The sequence below is a fragment of the Aedes albopictus genome, chromosome 1 (assembly GCF_035046485.1).
Source record: "Aedes albopictus strain Foshan chromosome 1, AalbF5, whole genome shotgun sequence".
NCBI classification, from domain to species: Eukaryota; Metazoa; Arthropoda; class Insecta; order Diptera; family Culicidae; genus Aedes; species Aedes albopictus.
In genome coordinates this window covers 196,952,848-196,968,239 of record NC_085136.1, presented here as the reverse complement: position 1 = coordinate 196,968,239, position 15,392 = coordinate 196,952,848, and the positions used below count along the sequence as shown (strand labels likewise).

Below are 15,392 nucleotides of genomic sequence, written 5' to 3'. Positions count from 1 at the left end.
CCGGGGACTAGCAGGCATCTTCAGTGTGTGAGCGTTGATGATCTTCTATTTTTAGGCGACAATGGCGCCTGCCACGTCAGGTTGCAGGTCAATGTGGGGAAGGGGTAAGAAAGTGATGATTGCAATCGTTTGTATCCACATCTGGCCGAATATACCTCTGCGCCAGCACAAATTCATGCGGATGTTGGAGTGTTGGTGGGAGTTGGTTGGCAGAAGGTTCACACATTGGTGTGTGGATACCAGGGGGAAGGTGATAGAATTGTGTGTTTTTATTATTTTGAAGATGTGCGGCACAGTTCGCTTGATTGCATAACTTGTAGGCGTTGTTCGCTTGATTGCATAACTTGTAGGATTGTGACACTGTGCTGTGAAAGTTTGGAAGGAAGGGAAACGGCTTTTTCAACCCGTTTCTGTTCTAGCGACGGCTATGAACATGTTTATATACATGAGTTGTATATGTAGAGAGCAGAGAGAAAGCATATAGAAAGATACAAAGTAGGAGGAAAGGTACGGGCCAGGGATTGAACCCAGGACCTTCTGCATATAAATCAGAAGCGGTAGCCACTAGACCACCAAGCCCGTCTAAATACAAAAAATACAAAAATAAGAAAGAAAACAAACAGCGCTTCAATCCTTTGTTTTTCGTAGGATGAAAATGGGAGCCACATGCTTAATAAGGGAACTAATACCCTATGTCTCAATCAATCGAGAGCAGTTGTGGCAGATTAGGTACGAATACGTATTCCCAGATAAACTCACACGATTGATCTAGGCGACGATGGACCGAGTGATATGTGTAGTTCTAGTATCAGGGACACTCTTGAGTCCGTTCGAATCTCGTAGAGGGTTATGGTAAGGTGATGGATTTCGTGCGGGGAGCGGGGATAAACACGATGGCGAAAACGTACACCCAACTAAAGGATGCAGCTAGGCGAATCGGATTACTCATTAATGTGTCGAAGGCAAGTAAGTACGTGATGGCAAAGGGCTCACAGCAAAAAAAATCTTGTAATATCACATCATTTTCGCTGCACATCAGTCGCGTCGTAAAAGTGATGTACAGATTACATTCTTCCAACGCAGCTAATTAGCCGCCGTAGCTTGAATGTGGGTCTAGCAATCGCTAGAACCGAATCGATAGATGAACCATATATAAGTAAAATATTGGAATGGATTCGTACACAGATCCGTTGATTGTGAGTCGTATCCCTTACCTCTCGGCTATTTCGCCGAGTTATAGAAGGTGGGTGGTAAATATGATACTGCTTCTAGGTATCTGCTGGAATGGGTTTGTTGACACTTTCCGATACCAGCCACGGTGTACATGGTGAGTGTGATAATTGTTGGAAAACGATGCAACAGAGTGAAATCACGTTCGAAATTGGATACGTCGCCAGAAATAACGCGCCTGGATATTACAAAATTATTTGCTGTGCTCTAGAGAGGATGCAACGCACCCGCCAACCCGAATCCTTTTCAGTGGTGATAAAATCGAGGCAGTAATGGTGATTAAAATGGAGGAATAATTCGTGTACTTGAGCTCCCTGGTGACTACCGACAACTGACGAAAAATTTCAAGTGTCGGGGCTTGGATCGAACCCATGACCATCCGCTCATGAAGCGAACGTGTGGTGGCCGACACTACGCCACGAGCCCTGACTTATTTTTTTTAATCCTACTAACTTTCAAACCCCCCCTAAAACATCCATCCCTTTGATTGCCCATGAAAGATCACAGCAGGGGGGATTCGCGAGCCATGGGTAAATAAAGCAACAAAAATATCCGTTCACCGCGAATTATGCTAATGTTTTCTTTTACCAACGTTTGTTTCCGTCGCTAAAGAAAGCAGAGGCTAAACGGAAGGTTTCGTTCGGCCGCTATCTATCTGCTGTTGCGGCTGCTGGCTGTTTCGTCGGTCGCCTACCGGCGGAAAAGAACGAGAAAAACTATCTCTCGGTTGGAAAGATTTATAAAATGGAAATTCAGGCTTCTTGTGCGCACCAAGGCTTAAGGTAATGGCAGTGGTCCCTTGATTTAGAATTCCAGTCGCGTAAAATATGAAACATTGAGAGAAGCTTTTTTATGGTAAACTGCGTCATTCAAAATCAATTTTATGGAACTATGTAGTAAATTCTACTACACTTGACTAATTCTACGGAAATCGATAGCGCTAGGCTTGAGAATAAACTATACCACCGCAGAGCTGTTGGACATCATCCGGGCCAGTGCAACTATAGCTGTGGAGGCTCTTTTGCAGGCATAATTCACGTGGCTACCTAAAGTAAGATGTGGGCAGTACTCAACTCCACTTCGAGAATCTTGTACAGGTTCCTGGATATTCTCAGCCGAAGGGTCGCTTCGGCAAAAGCCGCTCAACTGGCGCTGTTGTTGTTCCTTGAATCCAGAGTCACTACTGCTCACTTGCGAATCCCTCTCCTCTTACGCTGGAGCGCTATCTCAGAAGTCTTTGTAACCGAAAAGATAGTGTCTATGGCCGACCTTCTCTTCCGGAAGCCAAACTGGTTGCTCGAAAAACTATTTACACTCTCAGTCTCCAGGTGGTTTCCCCGCCTTTTGCAATAGAATCAGGCTCTGTCGCTTCCAAACCTCTTGGAAAACTCCCTCGTACAGGCGTTTCTGCACAGTAGACCTGAACATCCCGAGATCCTCTGTGTTGGTGATACTCGCCTTGCCGTGAATCGAAGGTCTTACTTCGTTAGTTGGTACTAAACATTGGCCATCGGTTACCTTAGTGGTTACTCATTCTCTCGATCATGTTATAATTATTGAAGAGGGATGATTGGGTTGGTTGGACAATTTGCAATATTACAGATGTAGTGGCTATCTACAAATAAAAAAAAAAATACAACTTGACAGGAATATCAGTAATCCTATTCTGTTTCCTGGTAGATAATTGAAAGGGTGGTTCACGATCTTACGAGGGAAACATAAAATATTGGACCTGCAATTACCTTTGCAGAAACACAGGTGAGCATCGAGCAAGCTCTCCCACTAGGGGTTGCTCTACATGGCTTCTGCTACATAGCTCTAGGAGATGGAAGCAGTGAGATTTGAGCCACGGGTCGCATCACTTCTTTACGGGGTGGAGGTTGGTGATCTACCCCAGCGGTCAGTTTGCTGGCGGTGTCTTCCTTGATGATCACGATGTCGACCGACGAATTTCAACCTTTCGTTGCACGAGATTTCAGTTGTTGCAGGTACTCTGGGTACCAGCGGGACCAAATCTGCTACAGTTGTTTCTTTGTTAGCTCTCAGTGGTCTATTTCCAGTTTAGTTCGGGAATTGCTCCCGATAAGGAAATGTCCTGGCGTTACGACGTCTAAATCGCCGGTTTTCCTCAGGTATCGGCGTTTAGTTTAGGCACATCTTGGCCAACAAGGATAAAAAAATCCTCGTAGGCGAGGTTGATGTTGCCGGCAACCTTCAGCAGGTGAATTTTCGCCGACTTGACCGCGGCCTTCCAGAGGCCTCCAAAGTGTGGCGCTCTAGGTGGAATGAACTTCCAAGTAATCTCATTCCGAGAGAACCAGTCGAAAATTTGCTGGTGATCAGCGGTTTCCACCTTCAGCATGCGGTAGACTCTGTCAAGAGCATGTGCCGCACTCTTAAAAGTAGTGGCGTTGTCGGAATGGAGTTCGATTATCCTTTCACGCCGGGCGACGAGTCTACGGAGAGCAGCTAGAAACGCTGGTGTTGTCAAGTCGTTAACTAGCTTGATGTGGACAGCCTTGGTCGAAAAACAGACGAAAATGGCCACGTAAACCTTGGTAGGACCACCACTTCGAATTGTGACTTTATGTAGAACGGTCCACAGTAGTTAACGCATATCGCCTCCATTTTATCACCCTACGCAACATCTTATACGATCACTGGTTGGCCGGGTGGAGTCTTCGATCAGTTGCTAACGCTTAGCGCAGCGGTGTCCGAGCCGGAACGACGCAGCTTCGCGCGGTCCGCGGGAAATGTCGTCTGCAGGACTCTCGGAGCCAGCGATGTGCCTCCAGTGGTCAATGGACGTGGTGTTCTGGATTTTAGAGACCTGATTAGCGACGAATGTCTTCCAGCGAGTTGGAGAAGCGTGCAGCCACTGCAGCACTGTACTGGAATTGACCAGAAATAAACGGGAGGGGTGATCTTCAAGGATGCTTCGACCTTCATGTAGAGCTGCGTTGCCAAAAGTGCGGCACAGTGTTCTACTCTGACGATGGTATGGTGTGTAGACAGAGGAGCAAACTTTGACTTCGACGTCAGTAGACAAACTTGACTCCTTGCAAACGAAGCAACAGGCTCCATACGCAACGGCAGATGCGTCGGCAAAAAAATGCAGCTGAATACTGTCGCTGCCGGGGGAAACCACCAGACGAGGAACTCGAACTTCGGAGAGGATGGATAGCGAAGTGTGAAACAGCTTCCACTCTTGCTGAAGTTTTTCGGGTAACGGAGAATCCCACCTGCAGGAGGCACTGTCCTGCTTCAACGCCCACAAACGCTGCATGGAGAGCTTTGCCTTCGCGATAACTGAACCAAGCAGGCCCAGGGGGTCGAATATCTGAGCGATGTATGACATCACTTTGCGCTTGGTTAGGATGGCAGCGAGGAGTGGTAAATCTACCTTGAATCGATGGTTGTCGGCCTTCGGATCCCACAGCAGACCAAGCGTGGGGATTTTCTGCTCATCATGCATATCGTGAAGTGGTTGGATAGCCAGATCTTCCGGCGGAACATCCAACTTTCTCAGGGTGAATGAAGCACAACCAAGCATAGCGGTGACTTGCTGTCGGAGAACAACAGCAGATTCAACGTCCGGTGTGCTAGACAGTCGACAGTCGACGTAGAAGTCTTCGACGACTGGTTCAACGGCGGCGGGATACAGGTCCGCATGATCCTTGGCGATCTGCTGGAGAGTTCTTGTTGCAAGATACGGTGCACTTACGGTGGCGTATGTGACGGTTTGCAGTGTGAAATTCGATCATCAGGCACAGTTACCTTCTTCATGTGGTCAAGGTGCAGATACTCGTTCATAACCGATCGTATGAGTCCTTGGTTTCAGTATCTATTCCAAGACGGAACGATGTACCTTACTGTCGCATCGTGCGTCATCGTTGCAGCGTAAGCTCTTCACAGCGGTTTTCTTCTGACGATCGAACTGAACCCGATGGAATTGTTTCCATGTTCCAGAATTTGCGAAGAGCGGCTTCCAGTCGATCATCAGCGGTAGAGAGGTAGCACGTGGCGTGAAATACAGGTAGCCGAGTGAGAGGCGAGACCAGGGACCGCCTAAACAAATGGAGTTTCAACTACCCACGGAAGACCTTCACCCAGAGAAATCTTCCCGCGTGGAGTTCACAGTAGGTTTCACTACCGATGACGAGGTCAACACTTCCGGGAACACTGAATTATGGATCTGCTAGCAGCACGTTGAGTAACTTTCATGCCGAGATGTCTATCGGCATTGTTGGTTGATCCGACGACGGCTGCTTCAGTACCAAAAACTACAGTTTCATCGAGATCGTTCGATCTCCCGACTCGATGGTGGCAGTAATGGCACTACTGATTTTCTGCGTGGATGATCCGATGCCTGCAACGGACACATCTACTGTGGATCGGCGACTGTAGAGATTATTCGCCAGCGGTTTCGAAATAAAATTCGACATCGGGGCCGAAGCGAGGAGAGTTCGAGCCTTGTGCGTGCTGCCGTGATCATCGACGATGTTGAGAACAGTTTAAAGTTTGGACTGCCATGCTGACTTGACGGGAACCCGAAGCATCCACAGATTGGGAAGTGGATTTACGCGGTTTTTGAACTAATGGAGCTTTTGAAACGGCGGACTCGATGATACGGTTGGGTCGACTGAACTTGATTGGATTGCTGGAGTAGCGGATACTTGAATTGGAGCGGAATCGTGCAGGAGCGAGTGATGCTTTCACGGCTGAACTTGGAACCTCATTTCCTGGATTGGTGACCGAAGCTGAGGCGGTTCCAACACAGCCACTTCTGGGAAATCAGCTCACGGCGCTGGCTGATACTTTTCCCAAGAAAAACTGGAAAGGTTCGCAAAGAATGACTGTCCGAACATGAAAGTGGACATGAATAACTTCGAGGGGGTGCTGTTGCGGCGTTGACTGATGCTTTGTGCTTGAAGCTCTTCCACGGATTGCCGGCCACCTTCGACGAGGCAGAGTTATGAGTCTCTGGTCTTATGGACAGGAGAATCCGTACCCGTTGGTATAGAAAATCGACAAGTTCATCGTACTTCACGTTGTGTTTCTGGCTGGTTTTCTTGGTTCATCTTGTAGGAGAGTAGATGGATGAGTCCCAATGGTCTACGTGTTTAACCAGCTCGGATAGGGCACAAACATGACGTCGGTAATCGTCGACCAAAACGGGGATGTGCGTTGCACACTCCTGCTTGACTGCTGGCAGATCGTAGAGAGCCCTGAATAGCTGCTTCTTGAAATACTTCCGGTTGTCGTACCTTTTCAGCAGCGCGTCCCATGTCGCTGCGTAGTTGTCAGCCTCGATGTCCACTGATTCGAAGGGTTTCTTGGCACTGCCTCCGAGGGATTGAAGCAGATACTGGAGCTTGGCTACAGCGGGATGTATCCGTTCACGTGGACCATCGAAGTAAACGTGTCACGAAATGAGATCCAGCGCGAAAAATCGCCATTAAACTTAGGCATCTCAATTGGGTAGGCGGAGGTGGAAATTCGGCTGATAATGTTGTGGAGTTTGCATCGACGCGTTGAGCACTCACTGATTTGCATCGGCTATGCGCTTCGAGAGCAGGAATCCCTTTGCTTTGCAGAACCGTTGCTTGAACTCCACACGCTCGTCGATATGCATGCCCAGTTCCTCCGGTCATCGAAACTCTGACACTTCACATAATCTTCATTCTGCTTGACCAGCGATTCAACACGCACACACAATTGACAGCTGTCGCGAGCATGGTCGTAATCGCGAATAAATCGCTCCAGTGCATCCAGCAATATAATCCGGCATTTGCGACGCGATAGGCTGTCGGCCAATAGTTACTCCTCTGGGCATCGCGAACGGAACGAACGGAAACGGTAGTTGAAATCGAACGACAAATCCTTCCTGGCGCGCAACTGACCATTTCTACACGAAACCGAACGGAAGTCGATCGTTATTAATCGAATAAATCTCTCCTTCACGGCGAACGAACTCACTTCCACTCGATTCGCGGCCATCTTACCACCAAGCCACAATAGCAATTCGAAAAAGCTACCCACTTTCTTACGTTCTAATCATGGCTATTGCCAGCCACATGTAAAAAATGGAACGGACTCACCGGGAGCAATCCGCGGGGCGGATGCTATCCAAAGGGTCTATGGATGTGCGCCAAATGGATCCACTCGTAATCAAAGAACTAGTACGGATATTCACTACCGTTCACCCAAAGTATCGTCGCAAAGACTTTTTTGCGAATTAATCATAGTGTACCAATATGGTACCACGTCACTGTACCCACCACGGCTGATGAATAGTATCCGCATTGGTAAAATTCCCACTAGCAAAACAGTCACACAAGATTCGCTGATTTAAAGTAATCTGCACACTACCGAGGTTTACCCGACTTGGTAAAACCTCCCAGCGCACTTGCACCGTGTTTCCGCACAAAAGGGCAATCGAATAAGTAGTAAATTATACGTTGAAGTAGACACCATGTTCGATCTACATCACTTCGGTCGGTCGATGACATCCGTCCCGAAATAGTCCCAAAGTTTATCAACCCCCGGCACCTGTGATAAGAAAACGAAGAAGTCCACGCGCTCCTCATCACTAGCCCCAGTCACCAGCTGTCCTATGAAAGGAAACCTAAAACCGCAGAGAAAGCCCTCCAACATCTCTGGAGATTGCTTTGTAGGAGCCATTGCACCTCTTGTCTTGGCCATCACGATCCTGTAAGCATCACCCTACGGATTCACATTGGCACTCTGATCCCCTAAGCAGGCCTTGCCCTTATCTCAGTCTTCAGCACGGCTTTGACTGTGGCGAACAACAGCCGCCGTTCGTTTCGCTCTTCCTCAACCCGTGCTCGCTGCCTCCGCTACCTAGTCCGTAGGCTTGCGCGGCCTAGATCCGCAATCACTTAGTGTCACTGTCGTGGTGTCAGTGTATTGGGTTGGATCCGACCCCGTGATTGGAAAGTGGTCCCCGGAAAGGTCCGGTGGAGCCCCATGTCGGCAAGTCTTTCTGTATGTTGGCTGATAGGGTCTTACTTGCGAGAAGGTCAATTCACGTTGTACGCGGTTCCAGTTCTTAACATCTATTTGATATGCAATTGGAAGCAGGCGTGGTATCGATCCGCCTTTCTTGGACAAAGGAGTGGTAAAGCTACTCGAGGAGGACTTTGTGTTCTTCTGAAAAATCGTGTCATGATGTTCGTCACTGCAAATTTACACAGCTAACCATGAGGGTGTGAAGTGCACTAGCCCAAAGCAATTCCTTCTAGATGGTTCAAGGCGTAATGATAATGGTATGTCGGAGATGCAGTCCTGCTCCCTTCGTTGGCTGTGCGACACTGTGCACACGTTGTGTACCATAAGCGTGTTTTTATTGTACGTGTACTAAGTACACAACGCGACCGCTCCCGAGTTAATGGAAGGCCTTATAAAATGCAGTATGCGACGACTTGTTTGAAAACATGCGCAGGGGGCGGTTCATCATGCGGTAAATAAACCGAACAATAGATGTGTTTTCTGTTAAAGTTGCGCGTAACAGATACATACATTAATAGTGGCAGCTCAAACATCGCTGGTAGTTAACTCAAAGACGAGTATTGCATTGTTGACAAGCACACATGCTCGAGGCATAACACGCGACTTTGCCATTTCATTATTACTAAAAGTATCGAACACCGGGTTCACAAAGTTACCCTATATATGAGTCACCCTTACGAAAAAAAGGTTTTTGACGAAAATAAGGATTTTGGATTGAAAGCAGTTGGGCTGTAGCATTTGCCATAAGTATGCAACGATCTATCGTTCCCTTTATTATCATGAGATGTTGATTTTTGAAGGAAAGGGATTCAGATAAAAGATATCAACGAACAAGCTTTGGAATAAAACCGATAAACCCATCTTCGTTCGGAAAAAAAAAATCTATGTACATTTTCCAACTTACCTAGACGTCTTTAGCACCATTGTTATCCTTCAAATGTATCAAACCCCGTTTTTCCAAATCTGATTCACATGGACAACTACCGTAATATATTCAAGTAAGTCAATTTTCAACTTCATAATCGAATTTGCATTCACTACTCCGACAGCTAAAGTAGCACTTGCTAAAATTACAAACCCTCCACATGAAGTTAGAGCATGCAACGGGATACATTCGTTAAAAGCAGAAATGTAAGCATGCAAGGTCTAATATTTGCTATCGTAGTGTGTAATATATGATGTTTTATTGCAGCAGTTGTAAATTATTCCAGATTCTTATCAGGTACCCCTAAAAATTATGTCCAATATAACACGTACTCGTGTCTGGACGGCAAAAGACCGGAAGAACAGTGCGACCGAGCCCCAAATGACCGCCGTCGCGCCGCCACAGTAAGCCGCTAACGATAAATGCACACTGGAAGAAGACCGCTTTCCAAGCCCAACGCTGCACTTCTGGGCACGCAGTCCGAAATAGATGCTACTGAGAGAGAGTGAGCTTCCACCTAGAGGTGGCATTTGGTGTGGAATGCCTGGTGCTTCTGCTACCCTTTCTCGAGGGGAGCCTCGAGCAGGCGACACATTTTATAGATTGCATTTGTTGTTCCATTTGACTTCGTCGCATGCTTTTTGTTGCAAACCGTTCGCTGTAGCTGCTGGGCTGGACTGATCCGGTGCTAGAATTGAACGGCACCAAGACGAACGTTTGTTCCGACGCCAACGGTGCTGGTGGCATTTGGTTCGGTGGAAGCTGTTCTTGGGAAACGACAATCTCAAGAACGGTAATTCCGAGAAAGGCAAAAAGGCAAAGCTCAGTCACGTCGTAAAATATGGAGAAATTTTCACTTTGCTGCCTTTGGATTGCAGGCCATGGTTTCCATTGTTGGGTGGCGCACGGTGGTAAAATCGAGAATAAAATGGTAACGTCAACTTACGTTATTGTATTTGACAATGGTCTAACATGGAACTCATGGACCCAAATCTTCTGAGCGTGCTGTTCTATAAATCATTCTTTCTGGCGTTTCCACGGTGTTGTGAGTTTTCCCAGCGTATTAGTACCCAGGATCGGAGTGAAAGTTCGATTCCCGTCTCAGTCAGGAGTTACCGTTCAGAGTCTTGTTGAAGATGGTAGAAATTATTATTCCGTAAAACCCTTACCCCTTAGTACTGAGCACCCATGGTGGTGCAGAGGACCGAAATGAAAGATCTCAGTTCTGGACGATTGACTACCACGCATCGCCTCGACCTTTAGCAAGGTCAAATTTCTGTCAACTTCCTTCATTTCCTTGTAGAGGTTACGCCACCCTGAGCCTCTGGGCCTGACTCTGCTACGATGTCCTACTGGGTTCCAAGGGGCCATCCATAAACCACGCGGTAATGTGGGGGGGGGGGGGGTCAGTCAATGACCACGGTCAATACATTTTTTTTTTGTATGAACGAAAGACCACGTGGGGGATGGGGGTGTTGTGTTCGGAATCTCCCAAAAAATGACTACGTGGTGTATGGACAGCCCCCAATCTAACGTCGTTTTTGCCCCTGCATAGAGTGAGGCAGACCCACCTCCACTTCCGCTCCCACATTTATGTCGCTATCGGCTTTTGATGACATCGACGATGGAGCTTCACGTTGGAAATCCAATTGTGAGGCAACCATGCACGAATTACAGGGGATGGCCAAATTCAATTCGGTTCATTGGTTTCCGAGATATGACAGCACAAAAATGAGTTGTCTAAAAAATAGTGTTTTACCCGAACGGTTCTAACTTTGCGAAAAACTATTCAATCGAACCCAAATTTGTACCAATGATGCATATATAACAGGTTGATAAACAGTCAAAATTTTCAGATTTTTTGATGCACTCTATGAAAAGTTACATCATGTTGAATTTTTTAGTGGGAGAAAAAAGTTGCCTATCCCAAACATTTTGGCCATCCCCTGTATATACCGCAGGCATCTATTGATGAGTTTTCTCCACTGATAGACACCAGGTTTCACTAGCGTACAGCAGCACAGATTTTACGTTCGAGTTGCAAATTAGGATTTCAGAGCGTCGAAAAATCTGGTTGTTTTCCATACATTTCTTAAACTCGCAAAAGCAGCTCTCGCCTATTTGATTCGCGCGCCTATGTAGATCTTGGTGCTGCCATCGGCCGCCATTCGGCTTGTAGGCGCGGTCCAAGACGTAGAATAGCGATCACGGTTCTAATAGCGAATCCATTTATTTCGGAAGAAGCTTTAAAGCTAAAATAGATATTTTTTTATGATTTACAGACCTTAATGAACTATGATCAACCAATACTCACAACTCCGTGTCTCTAGTCAATTATTTCCGTCCTGACAACCGTCCTGTGATAATTCATCTAGTCAATCTACCTGTTTTAGTCAACATAATCGTCTTAGTTATAAGTCATTCAATAGATTTTAAGTTCACTCACAGTCGTAGTCGTTGTTGATCGTATTAGATGTGTAGTTTAAGTTTTAGTTAGAGTATAAATTCTGCTTGGAAGTTAACCTATAAATGTAGATTTTTTGCAATAGTTAGTTCAATCTTCCGGTATCAATCTGCATTTTTCACTCACAAGCAATAGGAAATTTATTACAATTCACGGTTCCTATTTCATAGTTTTCCAATTAGAAATTAAGAGTAGTTTTAACAAATTTTAGTAAGAAACTTTCAACTGCATGCCATTCATTAGCCACATTTCTCACTTTTGTTTATTCTACCTGACATTTGGAGCTATCTTCATCTACTCATACCATTAAAGCTAACGGGTGACAAGCCGTCCGTCAAACCTGCAGCATCCCTGTGGTCCATTTCTGCTGCCGCGCTGACGGTTGTAACGCCTCCCGCAACATCCTCCTCCCCGTAATGCTGCTCCGATCCAGCAGGATTACCTTTCGGATGTACGTCCAGCACGGCTAGCTTCGCTACGGGACGGCGAAGAATTCCTGTAGCGGTCTGAACATCCACTTGTCGAATACGACCATCTTTTCCAGGGATGACCTTCAACACCTTGCCTCGAGGCCATTGATTGCGAATAGCCTCGCCCACGATGAAAACGACATCACCTTCTTGGATAGGCTTCACATCTTCTTGCCACTTGGTCCGTCGAGTCAAGTCCGGTAGATACTCCCGAATCCATCTTGCCCAGAACTGATCCAGGACAAAACGACAAAGATTCCATCCGTTTCGCAGTGCTTCACCTTCCGTAGTGAGTGCTTTTTCCTGCTGCTTAACCCCATTTGAACTCAGAAGAATAAAGTGATTCGGAGTTAAAGCCTCTTGGTCCGACGTCTCCAGTGGCACGTAAGTCAATGGTCTTGAGTTGACCATCGCTTCCGCATCGCAGAGTATTGTGTGAAACACTTCTTCTGATGGAGCGCGAGATTTGTTGATGGACTCCATAGCTATTTTCACCGCTCTGACCATCCTCTCCCATGCACCTCCCATGTGCGGGGAGGACGGCGGGATGAAGAACCAGCGTGTTCTAGTATCGGTGAACGTCTCTGACAACTCGCGATTCATTGCAGCTATCTCTCCGGCCAGCTCTCGACTGGCACCGACAAAATTTGTTCCATGGTCAGTGTAGATTTGTGTCGGTGCACCTCGCCGCGCGATGAACCGCCGCAGAGCTAACTTACAGGATTCCGTAGATAGTGACGCGGCTTATTCCAGATGTACTGCTCTAATCACCAAACATGTGAAGAGAGCCACCCAGCGTTTCACCTGACTACGGCCGATTTTTATCAAAAACGGCCCGAAATAATCAATTCCAACCAACGAGAAAGGACGAACGAACGGAGTCACGCGGGCTTCTGGAAGAGGTGCCATTCTAGGCACTACTGGATGTGCCTTGTACACAGTGCACCACTGACACTGCTTCGCCACCTGTCGCACCATCGTCCGAAGAGCCGAAATGTGATACCTTTGACGTATTTCGTTCACCACGGTTTCACTGTTGTGGTGACCAAGACGTTTGTGGTACCAGTCTACCAAGAGCTCAGTTACCCGATGATGGTTTTTTGGCAATATTACAGGAAACCGCGCATCATACGGCGCTAGCGCACAGGCCTCTATTCGACTTTGCATGCGTATGACGCCGAACTCATCCAGAAACGGTGATAGTTGTTTGATAGGACTACTGTTTTCCAATTTCAAAGGTTTGCTGTTTTCGGACGTTTTCATTTGCTCAAGAGCAGCAATCTCGTCGGCGTATGCTTCTGCTTGAGCGAGCCGCCACAACGTCCTTTCCGCCCGTACCAAGTCTTCTTGCTTCAATTGCGATTCGGTCTCGTTCTTAACGGGTTTCTGCAGACGATCCATAAAGGAGTATACAAATGCCATGGCGCGAAGCATTCGTTCCCACTTAGAAAACCGGTCATACTTGATAATTGGTTGTATTAGTATTGTTCGGTGTACATGTATAGCACGCAGTTCTTCTTTAGTGCCCGTTGATAACGGCCGATGATGCGGCCAGTTGCTCTCCGACTGGATCAGAAAATCAGGTCCAGTGAACCAATGACTCTCCATTTGCATTGTGGGACCCTTTCCCCATTTTGTAGCGTCGTCTGCAATGTTAAGCTTTGTTCCGATCCAACGCCACTCTTCAGGTTCCGTTTCTTCTAGGATCTCTCCAATACGCACTGCTACATACTGGCGATACCTCCTTGTATCCGAGTTTATCCACGCTAGGACTGTTGTGGAGTCGCTCCAGAAAAATCTGCGTCGCACGGGAATCGTGTGGTACTCGGCAATGGATTTTGCTAAACGGCTACCAATGACCGCCGCTTGCAGTTCCAATCTAGGAACGGACATCGAGATTAAGGGAGCAACTTTCGCCTTGGAGGCTACCAATGTACATCTTGGCTGGCCGCGATCGACGATCCGAAAGTAGGCGACACAAGCGAAGGCCGACTCACTCGCATCCACGAATACATGTAACTGCATCGTTTGGAAACTATCCGGATCGTATCCGGGAAAATAGCAACGCGGGATCCGAATTTGGTCCAGTTTGGAAAGCTGTGCGATCCATCGTTCCCACTGCTTGGATATTTCTGCTGGAATAGCCTCGTCCCATCCAACCTTAGCCCTCCAAAGGTCTTGGATCAGCATCTTACCATGGATGAGCAGGTTTGATATTAGTCCAAGCGGATCAAACACACTCATTACGAATCTAAGGACACTTCGTTTCGTGATGGTGTTTGTTGATTCTGAGCAGTCGAAATCGTTCGGTAACTTCACGGAATACACAAAAACATCCTCGTCGGGTAGCCAGGCCATACCTAGGACGCGTTCCATTTGGCTTTCTTTATCGACGCTGAAGTCCTTTCTGCAGTCCGTTGCTTCTTCACCCATGAGATGCAGCACTTTCTTGGAGTTGGATCGCCAGTTTCGCAGTTCAAATCCGGCGCTTTCCTGGATCATTCGCACGTCCGTGGCCAGTTTCACCATGTCGTCCTCTGAATCTCGACTATCCAGGTAATCGTCCACATAGTGGTTTTCAACTACCGCTGTCGCCGCTTCTGGATAATCGTCTTTCCATTCCATCGCGTTCTTGTTCTTGACAAAGTTGGCCGAACAGGGCGAACATGTCGAGCCAAACGTGGCCACGTCCATCACGAATACGTCTGGTTTCTTCGTCGTGTCACTTCTGTACAGAAACCGCTGAACCTGCCGATCTTCTCGTCTAATCTTCAGTTGGTGATACATCTCGCGGATGTCACCTGCAATTGCAATCTTTCGCTGCCGAAAACGACATAACACAGCTGGCAACGAAGTGAGAAGGTCCGGTCCCTTGAGGAGCATATCGTTCAGAGACACTCCATGCGCCTTGGCCGCCGCATCCCAAATGATTCTCACCTTCCCGGGCTTCCTGGGGTTTGTTACCACTCCGAGTGGGAGGTACCACGTTCGAAGAGGATCGTTCTCCTCCAATTCCTCAGCCGTTGCTTTGTGGGCGTAACCTTTGCACTGATATTCGGCAATCTGTTTTTCCAAACTCGCTTGTAGTTCCGGATATTTCCGCAGCTTCTTCTCGAGGCAAATCAGGCGACGCTCGGCCATACCGTAGCTAGGTGGTAGCTCCATAATATCGTATCGTCATAGCAAGCCGGTTTCGTAGTGACCGTCGGCACGCTTGACTGTTGTTCGTTGCAAAATATCCTTTGCCCGGCGATCTTCGTCAGCTTCTGGA

The 15,392-nt window shown here is 47.3% G+C and overlaps 2 protein-coding genes across 3 annotated transcripts in view; one reads left to right on the top strand and one right to left on the bottom strand.

The window, feature by feature from the left end:
• The first annotated feature begins 596 nt into the window (after positions 1-596).
• LOC134285420 (uncharacterized) overlaps positions 597-15,392 on the top strand; it is a 446,116-nt gene continuing 431,320 nt past the window's right edge. Inside the window, exon 1 of one of the 2 annotated variants that reach the window (XM_062846093.1) lies at positions 597-694. The gene's annotated coding sequence lies outside the window, so the exon portion shown is untranslated. The remainder of the gene's footprint in view (positions 695-15,392) is intronic. The other variant, XM_062846094.1, reaches the window with a different exon arrangement.
• On the bottom strand, positions 12,866-15,286 carry LOC134290557 (uncharacterized). Its single transcript, XM_062857720.1, has one exon. The coding sequence runs from the start codon at positions 15,284-15,286 to the stop codon at positions 12,866-12,868; it is 2,421 nt and encodes an 806-aa protein (XP_062713704.1).

Coding starts and splice junctions, on each gene's coding strand:
- LOC134290557 (XM_062857720.1), bottom strand. CDS start 15,286: ATGGAGCTACCACCTAGCTACGGTATGGCCGAGCGTCGCCTGATTTGC.